The 21,679-nt window shown below is 42.3% G+C and overlaps 1 protein-coding gene across 2 annotated transcripts; it reads right to left on the minus strand.

Annotated features, from left to right (window-relative positions):
* Positions 1–1,154: 1,154 nt before the first annotated feature.
* On the minus strand, positions 1,155–21,313 carry MPC1 (mitochondrial pyruvate carrier 1). Of its 2 annotated transcripts, XM_073337907.1 has the most exons (5): positions 21,036–21,313; positions 14,347–14,350; positions 9,081–9,177; positions 3,187–3,319; positions 1,155–2,687 (listed from the first exon to the last, which is right to left on the minus strand). In XM_073337907.1, exons 1-5 carry the CDS (start codon positions 21,104–21,106, stop codon positions 2,669–2,671), a joined length of 324 nt encoding a protein of 107 aa, XP_073194008.1. In that variant the 5' UTR covers positions 21,107–21,313; the 3' UTR covers positions 1,155–2,668. The 2 variants fall into 2 exon arrangements, with proteins under 2 accessions (XP_073194008.1, XP_073194007.1); XM_073337906.1 differs by lacking the exons at positions 14,347–14,350; positions 21,036–21,313 and adding an exon at positions 12,042–12,341.
* Between the last annotated feature and the right edge of the window lie 366 nt (positions 21,314–21,679).

Here is a 21,679-nt window from a genome sequence, read left to right on the forward strand (position 1 = left end):
ACATGAAGAAAGTGCTTGGACAAAGCCTTATGAAATAAGGCCAATGTGGCCTGGTTTTTGAATTCACCATTGCATTACTACAGTTTCACACCACTGCAACTTCATTTAAATCAGAAGTTACTGTAACAAAGTGGAGTAATGCAGGGTTGAATCAGGCAACTGAAGTTTACTAGACAATTTTTGTGTGACAACAAGGAGAGACATGAACTATTTTTAAACCTATAGGGAGAAAGGAAAGCCCTTTAAGAAAGGATACTTAATAGCCGTTAAAGCATAAGAGTGGGAGTTGGGAGACCTAAGCTCTATTTTCCATCTCCGCCCCATAGTTCCTTTTTGACCTTCTACATATAAAAATGTGGGTGCTTAACATTTGGTTCCTAAATTCAAATTTCGGCACTTAATTCCAGCCATTGACAAAAATGCTGAGCACCCAACAGTTCCAACTGAAATAACTGAAAATCTTGGTTTAAATGACAGGTTTCAGAGTAGCAGCCATGTAAGTGTGTATCCGCAAAAAGAAAAGGAGGACTTGTGGCACCTTAGAGACTAAAATTTATTTGAGCATAAGCTTTCGTGAGCTACAGCTCACTTCATCAGATGCATTCAGTGGAAAATACAGTGGGGAGATTTTCCACTGAATGCATCTGATGAAGTGAGCTGTAGCTCATGAAAGCTTATGCTCAAATAAATTTGTTAGTCTCTAAGGTGCCACAAGTCCTCCTTTTCTTCTTGGCTTAAATGTGTGTCATCTTATCCTTACTTGTAATATGGTCAGACTAATGATTCCCTTCCTCAAAGGGAGCATTGTTTTCCCCCTCATCCATTTGCAATATTGCATTAGCAGCTTTGTGCATTATAATTTCACTCCTTCCTCTGAAGTATCTGGTAATGGCCACTGTTGGAAGGATCATCCTTTGCCTTGAAGAGATTACAGACATGAAGTAAATAGGAACAAAGGCATACAGGCAGAGAAGAAAATGTTTAACTATTGCATAACTAGCCAGCAGCACATGATCCGCTTGAGACATGTTGAACAATTGGTACTTTCAACTGAAAAATTCCCCCAATGGAAAGACACATCCATGTACCCCTTTATTAGTGGCCATTTGTGTGTTTTCTGATCAATGGGATATAAACAACCATCAAGATCAATGTTATTTTCCTCAAGTGAAAACTAATCAGATTTATTTGATTTGTCATTGGTACAATTAACCCTGTGTCACAGTAAGAATTCCAGAGAGATGTTTCCTCATCTCTTTCCTGATCCAACAAATCCCATTTATGTAAAGGATAACAAAGTTTCTCTCTATATAAAGAAATCTGTCAACTGTATGCCAATAATTCCACAACAGTCAGTAAAAACAGTAACAGTATTTTTGTACACCAGTTTGTTTAATTTTAACTTCAGCTCATTACAACAGAAAATGGCCCCTATATCAGACTTCCCATATGTAGGATATTTCCTTTAAGATCTGATACTGGAGTATAAGAAGAATATTCAATTTTATTGTGAAGAGAGACTACTTGCAGAGTTTTATCGAAATTATTTATTGTCATTATTTTGATTAAAACTTTTTGACGGTACATACTTAGGTTGGGACACACATTTTACTGTCCAAAAGTTATTTCACTGATAAAATTATGTCTGTCACATACATTCTTTATGTTGTATGCATTATTTGCAGTTGTTGATGCCACTTTCAAGCAAGTAGAAAAAAAAAACTTGACTGCCACAATGTGGAGGCAACCAGACAATGGAGTTTTATCCTTCAGATCTTACCCTGACAAGGCTCCCACTGAAGTAAAGGGAAGGTTTTTTTGCCTGAATAAGGACTGGAGCAACCTTCAGAGGTCCAAGTGCACAAAACAAATATGTTTAACAAAATATAAAAATCCACAACATGTCAAGCTTCTTAAATACGCATGTTCATAACCACTGTTACTCTCCTTTGGTTTACAAGAAATTCTTGCTTCTCTCAAGGTGACTAGGGAGCAGGAATTATGTAAACAAATAAGTAACCTACTCTTTCAGGTAAAAATCCATTCGTCACTTTACTGAAAACAGACATGCAGTGAGTGACCTGGCAACTTGGAACTGGCAAGTCTGCAAATACATATTTTTAGATCAGCAAGACATTGCTGAAGTCTGATATAAATTTTAATGATGAAACAGTCAGGAATGGATGCTCCCCAAGTACTATGTTAAATGGTTTCTAAAATGTTTAAATATGCAGAACAATTACACCACCCACAATTGTGTCTTACTGACCTCTACGTTCATACTGATTTAGCAGGCTTAAGATACATGAAATGATCCTGTGCCATTCAGTTATGTAGCTGGTTAAATAAAAAAAGTTCTCATCTTTTAAAAATAATTATTGAACACATGATTTGGAAAGTAATTTCATTAACAGAAAAGTCAATACTTGTAAGGCAGCAAAGAGTTAGATGTAATTGTTTACATTCAGAAGAGTACTTTACAAAAAAGGCAGTCCACAAAATTTAGTGGAAGGATGATGTGTTTTATGTTGGCAAGATTTTGTATTCATGATAATTTTTATGATGGAGAAGAAAATGCAAAAGTCTGCATCACAGCAGCTGTAGAGTTTTTCCTTTGTTGTAATTCATGATGAGGAGCACATTCCCTGTTTTTCCAAGATAAAGATATTTAGTTCTTCTTTTCCATCCTACCAAGAAAAACAGGAGAATTCAGTGAAGGTCTTAGTATTTAATTACAATTATTGACTAATGCTTGAACATACTGTAAAAATCAAAGGTTGGGTATGAAAAAGACTTACTAAATTATCACCTTACCACAACAAAACTGGTCCCTAAACTTTCCTGTTTTGTGCAGTTTAGTTTTAAGTGTCCTAAAAGATGGGAGTTCCTAAACTATCGTGTCAGCGTGTGGGGAGGCAATGAAATGTTCAGCATTTGCTTTGCTTTTCTGCAATTTGTTTCCTGGGAAGCCTTCTTCTCAGCAGCTGCTCTCTGTGACCGAGATTAACAACTAGCAATGGGATGTTACCGCAGAAGGCACCAACAATAACTAGCAGCTAATAGTCATTGCTGATTATAGAAGATGAAAAACTGCAATGCTTCTAATCTGAATTCACGTACACAGAACATCCCTAGCATATGTCAGTTTGTTATCCCCTCCCCACACGGATTTTAAAATTCACTCACTTGAATTTCATCAGTCGTCCTCCTTGGATTAGCTGTGCGATTTCATTAGTGAAGTGACATGCAAACAGAAGCCAGTTTCTTGGCTGTACCTTGTAGGCAAATCTCATAAAAGTCAAAGAGTAACAACACAGTGCTGTAAAACAGAGTCAACATAGTGTCAGTGGTAGAGTCCAAGTTTAAGGCCAGAAGGAACCACCATATAATATAGTCTGGATATTGCAGGCCACAACCATCACCCACACACTAAACCCAACAATTAAATGTAGACCAAAGTATTACAGCCCACTGGAGACTAGACTATTATAAGCCACAGGAAGAGAATAGGAAGGACCAAAGTGCACCAGTGCCCAAGGCCTCTGCAGTGGCAGGAAAACAATTAAGTGAGATAACCCAGATAATCCTGGCAAGTGACCTGCACCCACATGCTGTAGAGGAAGGCAAAACCAAAGAACCAACCAAACTAAAAAAACCCCACAAAAAACCCATCACTGGCTTATGTTTAAAATATTACGTGGTAAGTTTCTCAAACTTCTATTTGTTAAGACACCATTTCATGCAATCAATACTAATTTTATGGCAAACCACTATTTAGCAACTACTGAATGCATTTCTCCTTTACTATGGCAGCACCTCAACAGAGGCAAACAATTCTATAAGTTGTCTGTTTTGCTTGGATCCAAACACAGAGTTGCAATAGCTGTGGCTCTCTGAATCCCTCAGTGGCTTCCTATAACCACACACAAGTTACCAAAGCATCTTCAGTTCAGTGTCCAAATCCATCTCCCATTGCCGCCAATATTGATTCCAATGGGAGCTGGATCATGCCCTAAATAAATAAGGCCTTCTCACAAAGTTGAATCTATTGGCACATTCCTAGCAAGAACCTTCTTTAAAATATAATTCCTACCATATTTAAGTATAGTTCTTGCTAGGAAAGGACTAACAGTATTTTTAAAAGCAACTAACGCTCCCCTTGTTAAAAAAAAACAAAACAAAAACTCCATTTTCCAAAATAGACAACTTACAAGAGAAAGTCTAACTTAAGGTAGGCACACAAATGATTAACAATTTTAATCTGCAGTTAAGTGCTCTTAGTGTAAGGGAGTAGAAAATTTAAATCCAAGGAAAATATATTTTTGCTGTAGTGTAAGCTTTCAGTTTTTGATGGAAATTCAGATGCAAGAAAATCTTTTGTGAGCCCTAGTGAAACAGCTCTGTGGTAATAGGACAACAGACCTTGTCTCAGAAGAGAAAGCCTTATATTTTATGAGAATCGTTTGCATTTCTGGCAGAAAGAATTTTCATTTTGTACAAAATGAAAGCAACGCATTCAAACTTATAGCAAAAATTATGCTTTGTGGAGAGAAATACTCACCTACTAACCTTTGTAATAGTGCTGAAGGATGACTGCAGCATCAAACATTATAAATAAAACTATTTCTTAACAGTCATATAACCTTCTGCTTGTAAACAGGTACTAAGTTGAAACTGAACTAGCTAACTAAACATTGTGTTGTAGTATACATATATTTGATGGAGCAAAGTTCTTTCGCAAAAATCTTTGAAGTGTTGTGCAATTTCACTATTTAAAAATCCTCCCAAAACCAAAATGGATGTTTAAGTTTTCATCCCATTTGGAATGTACTATTTCACTATATGGAGAAGATGGTTAGTTTCAACATTGGCCTGAAACACGTATTTTACCTGTGCAACACTTACCAAAAAGAAGACCTTGCAAAACAGGTACAGTAAATGCAATAAAATTTTAAGCACCCAGCATCAGCTATATCAGGGGCGGGCAAATTTTTTGGCCTGAGAGCTGCTTCGGGTTTCGGAAATTGTATGAAGGGGCGGTTAGGGGAGGCTGTGCCTCCCGGCCCGGCCCCCACTTCTCGCCCCTTGACGCCCCCCCCATCCAACCCCCCTGCTCCCTGTCCCCTTACCGCCCCCGAAACCCCCACCCAACTGCCCCCCACCGTCCCATCCAACCCCTCCTCTCATTCCTAACTGCCCCCTGGGGACCCCAGCTGCATCCAACCACCCCTTCTCCCTGTCCCTGGAACTCCTGCCCCTGACTGCCTGTCGCTGCCCCATCCAACCCCCCTCTCCTTCCTGACTGTCCCCCCCCCCCCCCCAACCCCTGCCCCCATTCAACCCCCATTCCCTGCCCTCTGACTGCCCCTTCCCACCCCCATTCCCTGCCCTCTGACTGCCCCTTCCCCATCCACCCCCCCCGGACCACCCTAAACCCCTCAGCCCCCTGACCACGCTTCCTGGCAGCGCTACAACTGCGCTGGCCAGCTAGAGCCAGCCATGCACCGCGCACCAAAGAGCGCTGGGTCAGGCCGGGCTTTGCAGCTGCGCTGACTCAGGAGCCAGCCCCACCGCCCAGAGCATTGCGCCCTCGGTGCAGGGAACTGAGGCTGTGGGGGAGGGAGAATAGCGGGGGAGGGGCTGGGGGCTAACCTCCCAGGCCAGGAGCTCAGGGGCTGGGCAGGAGGGTCCAGCGGGCCATAGTTTGCCCACCTCTGAGCTATATAGTAAGGGCACTCTAAAGGCTGAACAAAGTTAGTTCAAAATATCCCTTTTCATTAGTTGCATAGGACAAAGCAGTTCCACTATGAAGATGAAAAGGAAGTGATGTGTTTTATTTATCAATTTCTGCAGCATAGGCTAGATTAAAAGTGGCAATTTCCTTTTGTGAGACATCTAAAAACACAGAATCAGGCCCCACTGGGATTCACAAAACCCCCACTCAGCTGCCCCTGGTTGCTGTAGGCACCTAAACTTGCTCAGCACCTAAGTTTTTGCAGTAAAAATTTCCTAGGCACCTATGTTTTTGCCACTGAGCATGAGCACAGCAGACCCATGCCAGGCATCTGGCTGCCTAAGCCCCAGAGCAATTCACCAACCGCAGGAAGATAGGCATTCCTCTGCCTAACTTGCCTGCAGGGCCCAATCTGATGCATTCACAGCTTGCACGCTGGCTTAAACCCCTATAGGTGATCTTACATAAATCCCTGCTCCACCTGAGGAGGAGAAGTGATTTGAGCAGGGATTTGCGAACTCTCAGGTGAGTGCCCTAAGCACTGGGCTATGGGATATTCTGATATGGGACTCCCTGAGGCTACGTCTATGCTTTGAGCTAGAGGTGAAAGTCCCAGCTCCAGTGAAAATACTTGTGTCAGCTCTCATCAAGCTAGTGTGCTAAAGATAGTGTAGCCATGGTAGCATGGAAAGCAGCAACATGGGCTAGCAGCCCTGAATACAAAGCTGTCAGACCCTGTGGATAAGTACTTGGGGCACCTAGCCCATGCCAACATTCGCTGCTGTCCATGGTACCATGGCTACACTATCTTTAGCACACAAGTACGTCCACTGGAGCTGGGACTCACACCCCTAGCTCAAAGCATAGCCCAAGCCTTAGGGAGTCCCATATCAGAATATCCCATAGCTCAGTGGTTAGGGCACTCACATGAGAGGTGTCAGAGTCCAGTTCAAGTCCCTTCTCCCCCTCACTTGCAAGGTGGATTTGAAGCAGGGGGTCTCCCACATCACAGGTGAGTACCTGAACCACTGGACTAAAAGAAGGGACATAATTTGCGATGGAGCAAGGGGAGCAGTTCTCTCCCAACCCTGAGATCTCGCAGAATGCAATATAATCACACAACCTTCTATATGTTAAACAGTCTCCTCCTCCCCAAATTTTTTCTGAAATGACACCACAGGCTAAAAGTTATAAGAGAGGTCCTTCTCCTCTGCCTTTCTCCCCCATCTTCTTGCTAAACAGGCACCTAGCACCAAGAGAGGGTTTGCAGTGGAGAATCCCAATCAGAGGGAAGCACCTATCCCAGACTTCAAGCACCTGTCTCAGAGTACACACCTCTCAGTTTGGCATCTCCCATTGGCTAGCTTAGGCAACGACTCACCTAGCATGCTGGTTTTTGTGAATCCCTTTTTAAGGCATCTCTCTGTCCCTATTCATTGTATAGGGAGCCAAGGTGCTGAACTCAGACTTTGTGAATCTTAGTGATTTTGTAAGTGCCTAAACATTAATCAGGGCAATGCTCAGCATCACCACGCCCAAGTTCTTTTATGCATGTAGCTCCACGTTTTGTAATTTTAAAAGAGGCTTGCTAGTCAAGCCCCTATTGGGATTTATACTACATTATTTCCTTTATCAAGGGCAAGTTCTGCTCATCTTACTCAAGTACTCAGACTTCAGTTGGAACACTTATGTATAAGGAGACTGAGTTCTCTGCAATGTTTAGAGGGCTAATAAAAAAATGTTGGTTTTAGTTTTCAACAGGAGTCTTATGGCCTAGTCAGCTGACAGATATACATAAATTCTGTATATCAGGGACCAAATCCAGTCACTTAGAAAAAGAGGAACTCGAGAGGTTAAAAAAATTCTCACTGCCAGTGCAGTTTTATTTTAAAAGCAAGTCACATTTTTCATCCTGTGTATGTAATTTTCTCTGTTTATATTTTAATACCTCAATTATCCACAAGCAGAAGAGAAAATTAACTGCCAAAAAATACAAATGATGATTTATGCTCTTGACACAGTGTGAATTTTTGCTGTGCAAGAAATAGGCTTGCTAGAGAAGATCTTAAAGTTTTGTTCTGGATGAAATTTGAAAAAGGTTTCAGAAAATTTCACTATATTGCATGTGAATGCCATATAAGAAAAAAATGGTATACTGTATTTTCCTGTCTGGATGTGCCTCACTTTGGTTGAGCTGAGCAGTTGATCACTGAAGCGTATTTCATAGCTTGCACAGAACAAAGCAGTGTTTATGTTAGTAACAAAGGGGTCTTCCATCTCAGTAAGCAATATTGGCCATCTTGAGCGCAATATTCAATAGACAGTGACTCAATTATCCAATAATACTTGTTTGAAGCAATCAGATTAAATGGGTAGAAGTCAGATGTTTTGTTATAATAAGCACACGTTTTTGCTTTGTGGGAATTTGCTCAAAAGACTATTGAACAAATTAAGTGGCTATACTTTGGCTAATGTAAATGTCATTATGTAAGTAAGAGCTGTATATTAAACTTAAAGGATTTTTGTTTGGTTTTATTTTTATCATGCAACAAGAAAGGAAATCCAATATATCAGAAGGAAAGCAGACACTAGGGCAAAGTGTCCAGGAAAAGTACATTCCAGGAAAAACAAGCGTTTAAATGAAACCACTCTTGCATTTCCAAGCAGCAAAACTTCTGAACAGAATGCAGAGCGAATGAACGGTAAGGAGTAGTTTTAAAGAGTGATTGTAACTCCCTTGCATTTGTAGAAAACCTTCTAATAGACAGTTACTCTCTAAAGGCAATTTAATTCTGTTACTAAGGGTGCAGGCAGCTTCAGAAGACATTTCCTTTCAAAGTTCTCCAGTTGGCAAGTATTATAAACTTAAATCCCATACCACACAGAAGCAGCATCAGTGAGACCTCTGGTACAAGAGGGAGACAGTAACAAGTTAACACTGGAAATAAGTTAGGAAAATGTTCAGGAACTAACATTATACAGTAGTAGACAAAGAGGATTAAATTTTCTAAAGCAACTACTGATTTTGAATGCCCAAACTTGAGACATTTTTCAGAGCTCCCCCCCAAATCTACACTAATTACAGAGTATCCACCCTCTGGAAAAAAAATCTGCCCTCTTTAAGATGTTTCAAGTTGGGCACCTCAAAAGAAAAAGAAAAAAAGTACCCAGAAGTTACTAGTTACTTTTTAAAACTTACATCCACAGTATTTTAAATGCAACAAGAGAGTTTACAGATGTGTTAAACTAAAATTAGTGGTTGAAGTGTAGCGTTTGGAAAGTTTTTTATGGACTTGGAAGTAGTTTGACATTTTAAGTCTGTCCCAATTTCAACCCTGTTTCTTACCAAATGTCATTCGGCCACTAATGATCTCTGGAGATTTCTTCATGTCATTAATAGCAGCAATAGGGAGTCCCCAGTTGGCTACCGGTCCCCAAAAGTGCTGTAAATAAAGTGGAAGGAAGCAAAGAGTTTATCCTCTAATTTTGAAAGATTTCATATTTTTCTACTAACATCTACATGTTATTCTTAGATTTTTTTAAGAGAGGAAGTTCTGGAAGAGTAGTAGTGTGTTATAGCTTCCTTTCAAATTGGAATAGAGACAGCTTTCAAGCACACTTAAGTGGAAGGGAAAAAAAAACACTTGTCAAATAAGGGTCTCCTCCTTTCCACTGCAGGGAAAAATCCTCCCGACTTTCCCAAACCCATGTAGATGGGTTTGGCATAGTTTGTCCTATGGGGGACAAGGACAGAACACACCATTCTTCCCAGGCTGTCAAGTGGCAACAGAACCCACTCTGTGGTCACTACTGTAACCTGAGTTTATGCTAGAGTCTACAGACAACTTATGCAAACAAATAGTGCATCTTGTTCATACAAGAAATTCTCCAAACCACTATTCAATATGAAGGCAGGAAAAAAAACCTCAGTGCAAAATACCTCAGTGAATAACTTAAGGGGGCATTCCAGGATTATGCTGCAGGCTAGATTGCTCCCAACAAGCATACCTGAGCTCTTGGCAATCATGCCACATTGTGGAAGCTGTTGGGCAATAACCACCTTTTGTTTAGGTAAATGAGAACAGTTAAATGCTCTTTGTTTAGGGATAGCTGAAGCAATGGAAAACCACTGCCCAAAGACTAGACAACATACAAGTCTCGGCTGTGTCCGAGCCATTTGGTTCAAGGAGTTTCCTGGGGGTCTGATAAGTCAAACCCTCATCCCTGCTTTTAGTTCCAACTGTGTATCCATGCGTGTGCATGAGAAAAGAAAGAAGAAACACCACAGAAACAGAGAAATGGAAGCAAAAAACCCAGATAAGAACTTAGAGCATGATCTTAATAAGAGAGAGAAAGCTTTGGGGCAGAGTGCTGGCTGAAAGAGGCTTGGAACTGTGAGCACAGAAACGGTGACCTGTGTTCAGGGAAACAGGATTTTATGTACGTTCTATGTAAATAGAAATGATTGCATCAAATAAATACCTATCAGGAATTTCTCCTCCTAACAAAAACTATGCACAAGACCAGCAAATTGGCTAACTTCTAAGGCCATTAGGATACCTATTTGCAAGTGAAAGCTGGAATTCTTTGCAGCCAGTTAACACCACTTTTGCATCTATTTTAATATTAACGTTATACATATTCCAGTGATTCAGAACAAGGGAGCATATTGGGGGAGAGAAGCAGGGGGAAAATGGGTTCTTCACCTGTAATTTTAGTTCTTCTGCGGAAGGCCATCCAATGGTCTGGACAGGAGCTTGTGGATTTTACGTGTGCGCTCCACTAGAATAGAGACAGCTTTGCTTCCACCCCCAACTCAAAGGAAGGAAGATAGAATCTAAACTGCCTCTACTGTGGCGGAATAAGCAGATCTAACTCATTAGTAGTGTTCAGACTAGTGGATGCCCACATATGAGAAAAGAGGTAGAAAGCTTATAAAAAACAGCTAAAATAACCCCCATGATCAGTTTTGCTGAGTTAAGTGCTGTTTTGCAGCAAGGTTGGCAATTTTATCTCACCTAACAGTGAGAAGTGACCTCATGTGTTTAAGGTCACAAGGCTAAACACCACAAAGTAACACTGTCAAAAATGACCTAAGTGTCTGACAATGGGACTTGGAGGCTTCTGAAAATTTTATCCGAACAGTTTAGTTTAAGAAGTTTAAATAGTGTGACAATTTACTTGTGAAGGACAGTACAAGACTAGAGAAGTTATAAAAACTTTCATTTCTACTACTGACAATGTGGAAGAACATGAAAGTTGATAGGGAAAGAAAATGCATGAGGAATCACTAATTAAAATCTAACCAATCCATTACTACTCACAATCCCATAAAACAAGAACATTCTGAGTTATGGTATTTCATTTGTACATTAATGACAATGTCTAGGTGAAGGCATATGTGGTTTAGGGACACCTACTACTCAGACACCAAAGTAAGTTAACATATGCTATAATAGCTAGAATCACAGCAGCAGAAATTCAGTAACAGTGATCTGTTATGGGGGGGGGGGGGACGGGACTTGTATATAACCAAGTTATTTTAATAGTTTCAATGTTCTGTTTAAAACTACAGTTTTTTTGTGTGACTGCAGGTACGTTCTAGCCCACATCCTAACTAAGGGTACATCTTCACTACCCGCCAGATCGGCGGGTAGCGATCTATCAGGGATTGATTTATCGCGTCTCGTCTAGACACGATAAATCGATCCCCGAATCGATGCCTGTACTTCACCTCAGCAGGAAGAGTAAGCGGAGTCGACGGGTGAGCTGCTGCGGTCGACTCGCCGCCATGAGGACAGCCAGGTAAGTCCTGGTAAGAACCCCCCACCGCAGCGTAACCCAGGCCTAACTTTCTGTTGCTAATGCATCACTTTAAGCAAATTCTGAGTGTAACCGCAATTGCACATACATTGTCAAAAATACCATTTTAAGTACCTCTATAGTTTTCTCTGGATTCATTTAAAATAGTGGAATTTAGTGCTTGAGAACTGACACAATGACAGCACTGGAAAGTGGCTGTCCATCTACCCTCAAAACAGTTTTAGCTTTAGGAGACTTAATGCTAGCTTCTTGTTCTGGGAGGTAGTTTATGTTCATTCAGCATCTGACAAAGCCCTGGCTGGGATGATTTAATTGGGGATTGGTCCTGCTTTGAGCAGGGGGTTGGACTAGATGACCTCCTGAGGTCCCTTCCAACCCTGATATTCTATGATTCCTTATTAGACTGCCTACAAAAGATATTAAGTCCGATGATTATTGTGACATGGGGGTGTTCATTAGAAATGAAAGTCAGAGTTCACTCAACTTGTTTCATATAAATCACTAATCTGCCATTAAATAGTAACTTTCAATCACTACTGATCTGGACCACATTTGAAATGGAGACCAAGATGTAAAAGGCTCCACAATCCCCTTTCCAATCCCGTCAGCCATTCAGTCCGACTCCCTCAGAAGTTTTATGTTTTTCCATCTAGAAAGTAAGAGGATTCAATAGAAATGTAATAAAGTGCAACTTCACATGTACAGGCTGTTTTCAGTCTACATGGGAAATAGACTAGGATAGCCTTCTATGTCAGCCATAGTACAGAACTAACCAAGTACACTGAATCCCACAATATAGTGACCCATGATTTCCAGAGTCAGTAATGGAGATAACTGGACCATTAGAGACAGTCTAAAGTGAAAGCTGTAGGACTGTGCTGTTTACTGTCTGAAGTAAACACAGTTAAAAATAAAACATTCAATTAATCTAGCAACAACACATGACTGTGTAGTAGTCAGAGATGGAACTCTAAATCAATCCCATGCCCCTAGCAAACAGTGACTGAGGAGCTGTGAAGGAAACCCATATCTTTCTGAAGTGATTCCTTAGCTGCTTTAGTCCTCCTTAGATGAGGGGATTGTTAGCCTGATACCTCTCTACTCCCATGTGTGAGCACAAATTTTATTAACTCACCAGTCCTGAAGGTTAGTAATGCACTTCCTTAGACTGAGTCAGGTCAGTTCATAACAATGTTAGTACAGCAAGATTACAAATGGCTGAAATGAAGTAGAAAAAGCTTTTTCTTACCGTACTATGTTGTCAGCGTTCATTATGGTTCACCATTCAGATGATGCATGAAAGAGGAGCAGAAAAGAGTTAGTTTCCTTCAAATTACTGATCTTGAGTGGAAGACATAAGTTATGGTGCAGCAATTTCTCTCAATTAAGTATCAGAGGGGTAGCCGTGTTTGCCGCTTTTACAGATCCAGACTAAGTCTTTAAGGTGCCACAGGACTCTTTGCCGCTTTCTCAATTAAGTTATTATACTAAAACCAAAAATATTTAACACTTGTCTTGATATAATACAAAATTTTACCTTCTAAATAGTCTTTTCTCTCATCTAATGTACTAAGGTGAGATCCTGGTCCCACTGTAGCAAGTGGGAGTTTTGCCATGGACTTCATTGGGGCCAGGATTCCACCTCTAGTGTTTTTTTTAAGATCAAGAGGGTGTCAAAAGCCTAACTGAGCTCTAAAAGTAATGTGGCCGGCTGCCTCTTCCATCTAACTACAAACTAAGAAAAAAATATAATGATGTGTAGGGTTTTATTCCTGGTGAAGTCATACAAGCAGTAATTAATGTAAATCACAAAAGAAGTTGCATTTGCTTTTGATAAAGAAACCAAGAATCAAATTTACCCTCTAGTTCATGGAAAGTTGCCAATGAGGATTTCACTGTTACAATGCTTAGGAGACCCAACCTTAAAAACACCGTTATATTGTACATTATCTCCATGCTGACAAACTTCAACGGCTTGACACACAAAACACTTAATTGAAGTCTATTATACCCATATACTACAGTATGATATGGTTGGGTCAATGCTAGCTGCTGACACATATTTGGGACTGTCTGCTGCTACAAGATACAGGGTGAACATAAAAGGGCAAAACCAAATATGCATTAGAAATTGCCATGCATTATCTTGAGATGCACAAATTTTACCCTAATCAATCCCACAATTCTGTACTCTTACATTAGAGTCTGTATGGTAAGAAGTTTCTGAAGACATTACTCTTATTAGTTTGAGACACTGTCTAGATGCAATAGCTTACCATAGGTATGTGCATGACCAACATGTACCCCTGCATATCTAAGTTATCAGCCTCTACTTTTAAATGCATATTCAGTAGAACCACCAAAGGCATGTTTTCACTATTATTTCTAGTGTTCTTCCATTTTGTAACCATGCTTACTGGGGGATTCAAGATGCTGCAGGTGGACTTCTTTGGGTGTGCCCCACAAGTAACTTATTATTGGGCTGCTGAGTATACAAGGTTTTTTAAAATATGACATGAGAGAATGCTTCATTAACACCTTAGACTTTTTTTAGTAAGCTCCATTTTAGTACATGTGACAAGTTTGTTGGCTTCATGACTGTGTAACTTACGTGTTTTCCCCACTGGTCTGCATAATCTATAGTCATTGAGCCAATCTCCACTTGACTCCACCGAAGAGCAGTTACATCAGGATGAATCTAGTCCATTTTTTGATGGTTGCAGTGATGGCAGGAAGTGCCATTTTCATGAAAACAGTTACAATGTATGTTTAGCTATGTTTGTGGAAACAGTGCTAGTCAAGCCAGCTAAAAGAACTCTCAGACTTAAGTCCATATTCTAATGGAAGTTTAATGCCAATTAAATTCAGTCTGAAACAGGGTCTAAAATACTGTTATTTTAACAGTAGAACTCACAACCTGTCCAGATGGGGGAGATTCTTTTTCCCCCAACCAAATCCTTTTTGCTCATCTGCCCTTGGGACAGCTACCACTGTGGGAGGAATATGAAAAACCAAGGTTACACAAACTCCTCCTTCAAAAGCAAACGCATATTTAGCCCAGTGCTTTGCAGCCAAGAACAGATCAGTTTCACCAACAGATGTTGTAATCTCTCCATTCTTAGATGTATTAGACTGCAATATATGTTTGTTCCTGAAGTATAATGGCTCTATCCTCAGTTAGCCATTTCCACAAAGGTAAGTGCAACCCTTCAAAAGCAGAGCCCCTCTCCTCCTGAGAGAGAACGATATGGTTAGTCACAATATGTCAGGCTTAGGGCTTGTCTACACTGGCAATGTACAGCGCTGCAACTTTCTTGCTCAGGGGTGTGAAAAAAACACCCCGCTGAGCGCAGCGAGTTTCAGTGCTGTAAAGCGCCAGTGTAGACTGTGCACCAATGCTGGGAGCCGTGCTCCTAGCACTGGTAGCTATGCCCCTTGTGGAGGTGTTTTTTTGGTTTTTGTTTTTTTAAGAGCACTGGGAGAGCTCTCTCCCAGCGCTCTGCTGCGACCATTCAAGCCACAGTTAAAGCGCAGCATTGCCAGTGTAGACTAGCCCTTAGAAATCCCTAAAAGGAGCAGCTAGGAATCTAAGGGCTAGTCTACCTGAACAATTAGAGCATGGCAAGCTGTGGTGGGAATCTACCTTGCACCAGTGGTTGATGAATTAACTGTCCTGCTGATGTGCATTAACAGTTTGTTAAGATGCTCCCAACTAGTCCCATTTCAAAGGGGACTATCTCAAAGCGCTCGATTAACACATATCAGCAGGACAATTAAATCATGAGCCACTGGTGCAAGGTAGAGTAATACTCCATCTTGCCATGCTCTAATTGTTCAGGTAGACAAGCCCTACATTAAAATCAACATGGTAGCCAGGGCAATTTAGAGCACTAGCAACGGGTGCATTTTGTAAGACTGGCAAGCAGTCAGGCACATTCTGTACTAGCTTAAGCTTCCTCAAGGTTTCAGGTATATTAAAGTGAACTAGTCAAGGTGACAGAGGCATGAAATGACTATAGCAAGCATCCACATTCACCAGCAACTGTCACAATTGCCTTGGCCAAGCATAGATGGAAAATGTGTCATTTCCTCCTCCCCCCCCGGTGGGTCATTTGTGAGCCATGGTGACCCATGAGACCAAAGTCAGGAAAGAGGGTATTTTAGTGGCCACTTTATCAATCATGAATAATAGTGTATTACAACCAATGGTGCTCTGCGGGCCTTTAATGGTGCCTCACATTGAGCTGTCCTGAGTTGTAGATGAGGCCCAGGTACACTTCAGAAAGTGGCTCTCAACTGGCACCCCTCAGAGGGTCAACAGGAATTATGATGATTGGTGTCCATTGTGGGTTTTTAGACTCTGGGATTTGATTTACATGCATGAAATTCCCTTCATTAGTACCTTACTATTTACACAAAAGGTTCTTGTTATAACCAGATCTCGTCTGGTCTAACGGTGAGTCTGTCCTCTTTCAGCTCTGGCATGAAAGATGGTCAAGATAAAGGCTTCAGTGGTAGTATTTGATGGGTGAAACCCACTCAAGACTTATGCTTCATGTAAGTCACAATTCAGTGGAATAATAAGGCTTGAGTGGAACTTAACTGATGCATGAGCATTGTGCTGGCCTTTGACGAAGGAGGGACGTTAACCACGACATTAAAAAAAATGTAGGGTAAAAAACTGATGGTCAATTGTGTACATATAGTTGGACATACGGGCATTTAGATTCCTATTTAATAATCATTTCAGAGAAACCAGAACTTAAGGGTTGTTACAGCATCTGTTGAATCAACTGATTACATACTTAGAACACAGTTTAATAGAATGATTTGTTATATTACAGTATTTAGAATCAACATCTATCTTGAGACATAGGAGGCACTAAGTTTGTCTATCAAAAGTGAATTGTGGGTATAAGATTCGAAAAAACCCACTATGAATTTAAACATGTTACCCATTAAAAGAGCCTGACTTAAAATGCATTTACGGATGCACTTTGAAGACTTGCAAAGTTGTTGTCTCAGTCATAATTCATCTAAATACCCCGTGATATGTTGCTATCCCTGTAAGAGGAGGGTAGATTGGCTTTCCTGGAGAAGGTTACCTATTTGGGAAAGGACAAGCCTACAATAAGGAGCCTAGGAAGACAACACAATTGGAAGGTATGATTTTTCCTGTGTCATGGCTAAAATGGAGATTTTTGGCTGGTATCCTTTGAGTCTTTGCAATTCTTCAACTTCAATCTTTGGAATCAAGATCACAGTTACGGGCTCCCAGTAAGACAAGAAACTGTGTTCATACAAAGTGGAGCTTATAAATACACACTGGACAAAATAATCAACTTAAAAAAAGATTTCTAGTACACTAAAACTGTAAAAATCTAACAGATGATAATTCAGTAAGAGATAGGATCGAATAAGTACGTATGTAGAAAGCAACGCCATGAAACCAGAGCCCTTTGAAACATTAAAGAAATTAAGATTTGGAACAATATGGTATCCTGTTTAGCAAGTTCCTTCCAGACTGGTAAGCCTTTAAAATAACTGAAGGAGAAAAAAAGCCAAACAAAAAAAACCCCAGCCGTCTTTTCTGCAAAAAAATGTTCCCACATCATGGAATGTGTATGGGTAATGTTCTTAAGGTGAAAAGAAAAGGAGTACTTGTGGCACCTTAGAGACTAACCAATTTATTTGAGCATGAGCTTTCGTGAGCTACAGCTCACTTCATCAGATGTTTACCGTGGAAACTGCAGCAGACTTTATATACACACAGAAATCATGAAACAATACCTCCTCCCACCCCACTGTCCTGCTGGTAATAGCTTATCTAAAGTGATCAACAGGTGGGCCATTTCCAGCACAAATCCAGGTTTTCTCACCCTCCACCCCCCCACACAAATTCACTCTCCTGCTGGTGCTAGCCCATCCAAAGTGACAACTCTTTACATAATCAAGTCGGGCTATTTCCTGCATAGATCAAGGTTTTCTCACATCCCCCCCACCCCCATACACACACAAACTCACTCTCCTGCTGGTAATAGCTCATCTAAACTGACCATTCTCCAGGTTTAAATCCAAGTTAAACCAGAACATCTGGGGGGGGGGGTAGGAAAAAACAAGAGGAAACAGGCTACCTTGCATAATGACTTAGCCACTCCCAGTCTCTATTTAAGCCTAAATTAATAGTTCTATTAATTAATTAATTAATCTATTAACAAGGTAGCCTGTTTCCTCTTGTTTTTTCCTACCCCCCCCCCCAGATGTTCTGGTTTAACTTGGATTTAAACCTGGAGAATGGTCAGTTTAGATGAGCTATTACCAGCAGGAGAGTGAGTTTGTGTGTGTATGGGGGTGGGGGGGATGTGAGAAAACCTTGATCTATGCAGGAAATAGCCCGACTTGATTATGTAAAGAGTTGTCACTTTGGATGGGCTAGCACCAGCAGGAGAGTGAATTTGTGTGGGGGGGTGGAGGGTGAGAAAACCTGGATTTGTGCTGGAAATGGCCCACCTGTTGATCACTTTAGATAAGCTATTACCAGCAGGACAGTGGGGTGGGAGGAGGTATTGTTTCATGATTTCTGTGTGTATATAAAGTCTGCTGCAGTTTCCACGGTAAACATCTGATGAAGTGAGCTGTAGCTCACGAAAGCTCATGCTCAAATAAATTGGTTAGTCTCTAAGGTGCCACAAGTACTCCTTTTCTTTTTGCGAATACAGACTAACACGGCTGTTCCTCTGAAACCTGTTCTTAAGGTGGGATGACTGATCACAATATCTGCCTGTTTTGTCCATTAAAAAAGAAATTAGATCAGTGTTTTATTAGATATGTACATGACAGACATTTACATTATATATATGCTCCAGCTCCAAGTTCAGTTATGTTATAACTAGAACAACTGGACACTTCCAACTTCACAGGATAGTGTTAAATGAAATATATTGTCCTGAAAACCTTTAGAGTCCTTGAGTTATTTCTAGCCATACCTACATGTCTGCTCCGATTTTTCCTACTCTCCCTCATTTTGCTTCGACTCAAATCTTCTCATTGTTGTCTTGGAATCCTTCATGTCTTCACACTTTTCATCGATCCTTTCTGTCTGAGCTTGCTTCAGCAGGTGCCAAATCTCCTTTTCTGACAGACTTCTCCCACAAAGCCTAAATTTTGATTACTACAAGATTTCTCCACCAAAGCTTGCACTATCTCCTGAATACTATGCTTGCTTGTGTCTATACTAGACAGAAAGTTCCTCTGAGCAACAATTATGTTGTCTTTTGTGTTTGCTCAACACCAAGCACCATTAGTGTTGAGAAAATACTATAAGCAGAGCTGGTTCCTGAGTTAAGATGGCCTGACACTTACCATTATACAACTCTGTTTTCACTTACTTATAACTTTGCCAAACAAATAATTTGGGCTGAAATTTCCTCTGGTCTTTGTGTGCCTCAAATGGACAAAAGATTATTATTTTTTAAATATTTTAAGTCAAAATAGTTCAGTATTTCTGAAAATAAGATTAATAGGGAAAATATTCCACTGTTTTGCCAACGTTAAAAAAATTCTTACAACCATTTTGTTGATAAGCTCTAGCACCTCCATGCTTTCTTACAAGAATCTGAAATTTGGCAGGGAATGGCAGGGTTGCCTTGATGTAAGGGATCTATGCCCTATGCTGTCCCCATGAAAATTCGCTCAAATTTGGCCAAGTTATGAGCCTCTGAAAAAAACAAACAAACAAAAAAAAACACAGTTCACATATGCTCAGTAGAGACTTGTTAGATTCTGGGAGTTAAATGCTCTGAAGACTCCATTTTTACTAGCCAGGCTCCACCCCAGAACTGCAGGGGCTGAGCAGGACCTCCCGGAAATTGCTCCTCACAGCTGCTGTAGGCCCCTGTGGCACTAGACACAAGAATTGGAGTTCAAGACGACTCCTTCCTGTAAATTCAGCTGGCAACAGGCAATGAAGAGAACGAAGCCACTCTATTTGGGTACTGAGCAGCTACAAGAGGAACAGGCTGGGCACACAAGAGTCTAACCATAACATTCCCCTCCAGAACCTGAAACTGAACCTATGAAAGCGAAGTGTCTACATTCCTCGGCTGTCACCAAATAGCTGAGCAATGACGTGAGCTGTAGCTCACGAAAGCTTATGCTCAAATAAATTGGTTAGTCTGTAAGGTGCCACAAGTCCTCCTTTTCTTTTTGCGAATACAGACTAACACAGCTGCTACTCTGAAACCAGGCAAAGTGTGTAATTCACCACTTCTAGTGGTTGGTCCATATAGGTATAGGCTGTTTAGCATCTAACAGTTACTTCTACTACTTGAGCTGATAAGAGTATGCAATCAGGGGTGCTGGAACATTTTTTATAGTGGGGGTACTGTAGGTCACTGAACCACACTGTAAATCCTGTAAATAATGGAATCCACTTCAAGTCAGGGGGTCCTGCAGCACACTCTACACCTCTTGTTCCAGCCCCTATGTATGTAATGTGGCTCTAAAGATCCAAACCCTATTGACAACCCAAGCTGGGGATGAATATGGTTCCAGCTGTTGGAAGGTTTTTTCTTTAAAGATAGGAAATTATACACAAAAACCAATATTATAAAAACATTAATTTTGCAAAGTCAATCACTCAAAATTCAAGAAATGCCTTAAGATTGCCAGTAAAAGTTATTTGGCCCCTTTATGCTTCTATAATTAGAGCCTGCATCATAATGTACAAGCATATACCATTTTTGCCTTGTAAAACTGACATGACAGTTTACCTGCCCTGGCACAGATGCTACAAACCCCGTCTTATCCACGATGAGGACAGTAATAATTAAATTGCCCATCCATTAAAAAAGGTAAGCAGAACGTCGCAAGGTTTCTGTGGCCTGTTTTCATAGTATACTTGGTGCTCCTCTGAGCGTTGCACGGCTCAAATTACAACAGATTTACACACGCGAAAACGGAGCAGGCGCTGCGGTTGCCTCCTGTGAGCGACACGACGCGCACTGCGCTTCGCAAACTTATGTAAACGAGGAGGCCAGTCGCGAACTGCGATTGACCCGTGGACAGCAGCGAATCAGGGCCACAGGCCGACGGTACGGCAGCGACGCCGGCCCGGCGGGAAGGGGTTTCTCGGCGGCTGTGGGAACACCGCCGCCTTGACCCAACCTCGCGGCGCCAACGGCAGTTACTGCGCGCGCGCCGCCAGCCCTCCCCTCTCCTGCCCCGCCCAGCCGGCTCGTCCCGGGACCGCTCCCTCGCTTCGGCGGCCGCCACCGCGCGGCCGAACAGCCCCCCCCCTCGCACGGCGGCGCTGCGGCACGAGCCGCTCGTGAGAGCCAGAGTGCGAGCGCGCAGGGACCCAGCCGGGCCAGTCGAAGGGCCGGTTAAACGGCCCACAACAGCCCCCGCGCGCGGCAGCGGGGGCGGGGCGGACAGTCGCCGGGCAGAGCCGCGCCCAGCCGGCCCCCGCCGCTCTCACCTCATCAGATAGTCCCTGAAGTCCTTGCTGCGCACATAGTCCGCGGCCTTGCGGGCCAGCACCCCCGCCATGGCGGCAGGGGGTATCGGGCACCGGGCGGGGAAGGAGGCAGGGAGCGCGGCGACTACCCCACTCGCTCCGCGTCCCCAACTCCAATGACACCTGCCCCCAGCACCTGGGTCAAACCGGCTCCGCGCGACGCCTCTCGGCTATCGCTTTACGGCAGCGCCACCGCCTCCGTCGCCATGGCGCTCTGGCCGGTCATTGGCCCCGACCGCCCCGCCCCCTACCCTGCCTCAGAGGGGGGGGAGGCGAGCGGCCGCGTAAAGTAGCGCGGCGGGAGGAGGGAACGTTACGTCGTAAAAGCTCAAAGACAAATGCTAAGGAGCTGGTGTCGCCCGCGGAGACGAAAGCGGCGGGTTTGTGAGTCGCTATTGGCTGCTGGCTTCTCCGGTCTTCTGCCCGCCTCTTGACTTGCTGTGTCAAGGGCACTTGCAGCGGCTGCTGCTGTAAGCGGGGCTGTGGCTGCGCGGGGAGCGCGCTCCCGCCTACAGGCGCCCCCCCCCCCCCAGATAACGGTGCCCGTCCAGCCTGGGGGAGGCAGAGGGGCGATTGACCCCCACAAGGCCTGCCTGCCTGCCAGC

The sequence above is a fragment of the Lepidochelys kempii genome, chromosome 3 (genome assembly GCF_965140265.1).
Source record: "Lepidochelys kempii isolate rLepKem1 chromosome 3, rLepKem1.hap2, whole genome shotgun sequence".
In the NCBI taxonomy this organism is placed as follows: Eukaryota; Metazoa; Chordata; order Testudines; family Cheloniidae; genus Lepidochelys; species Lepidochelys kempii.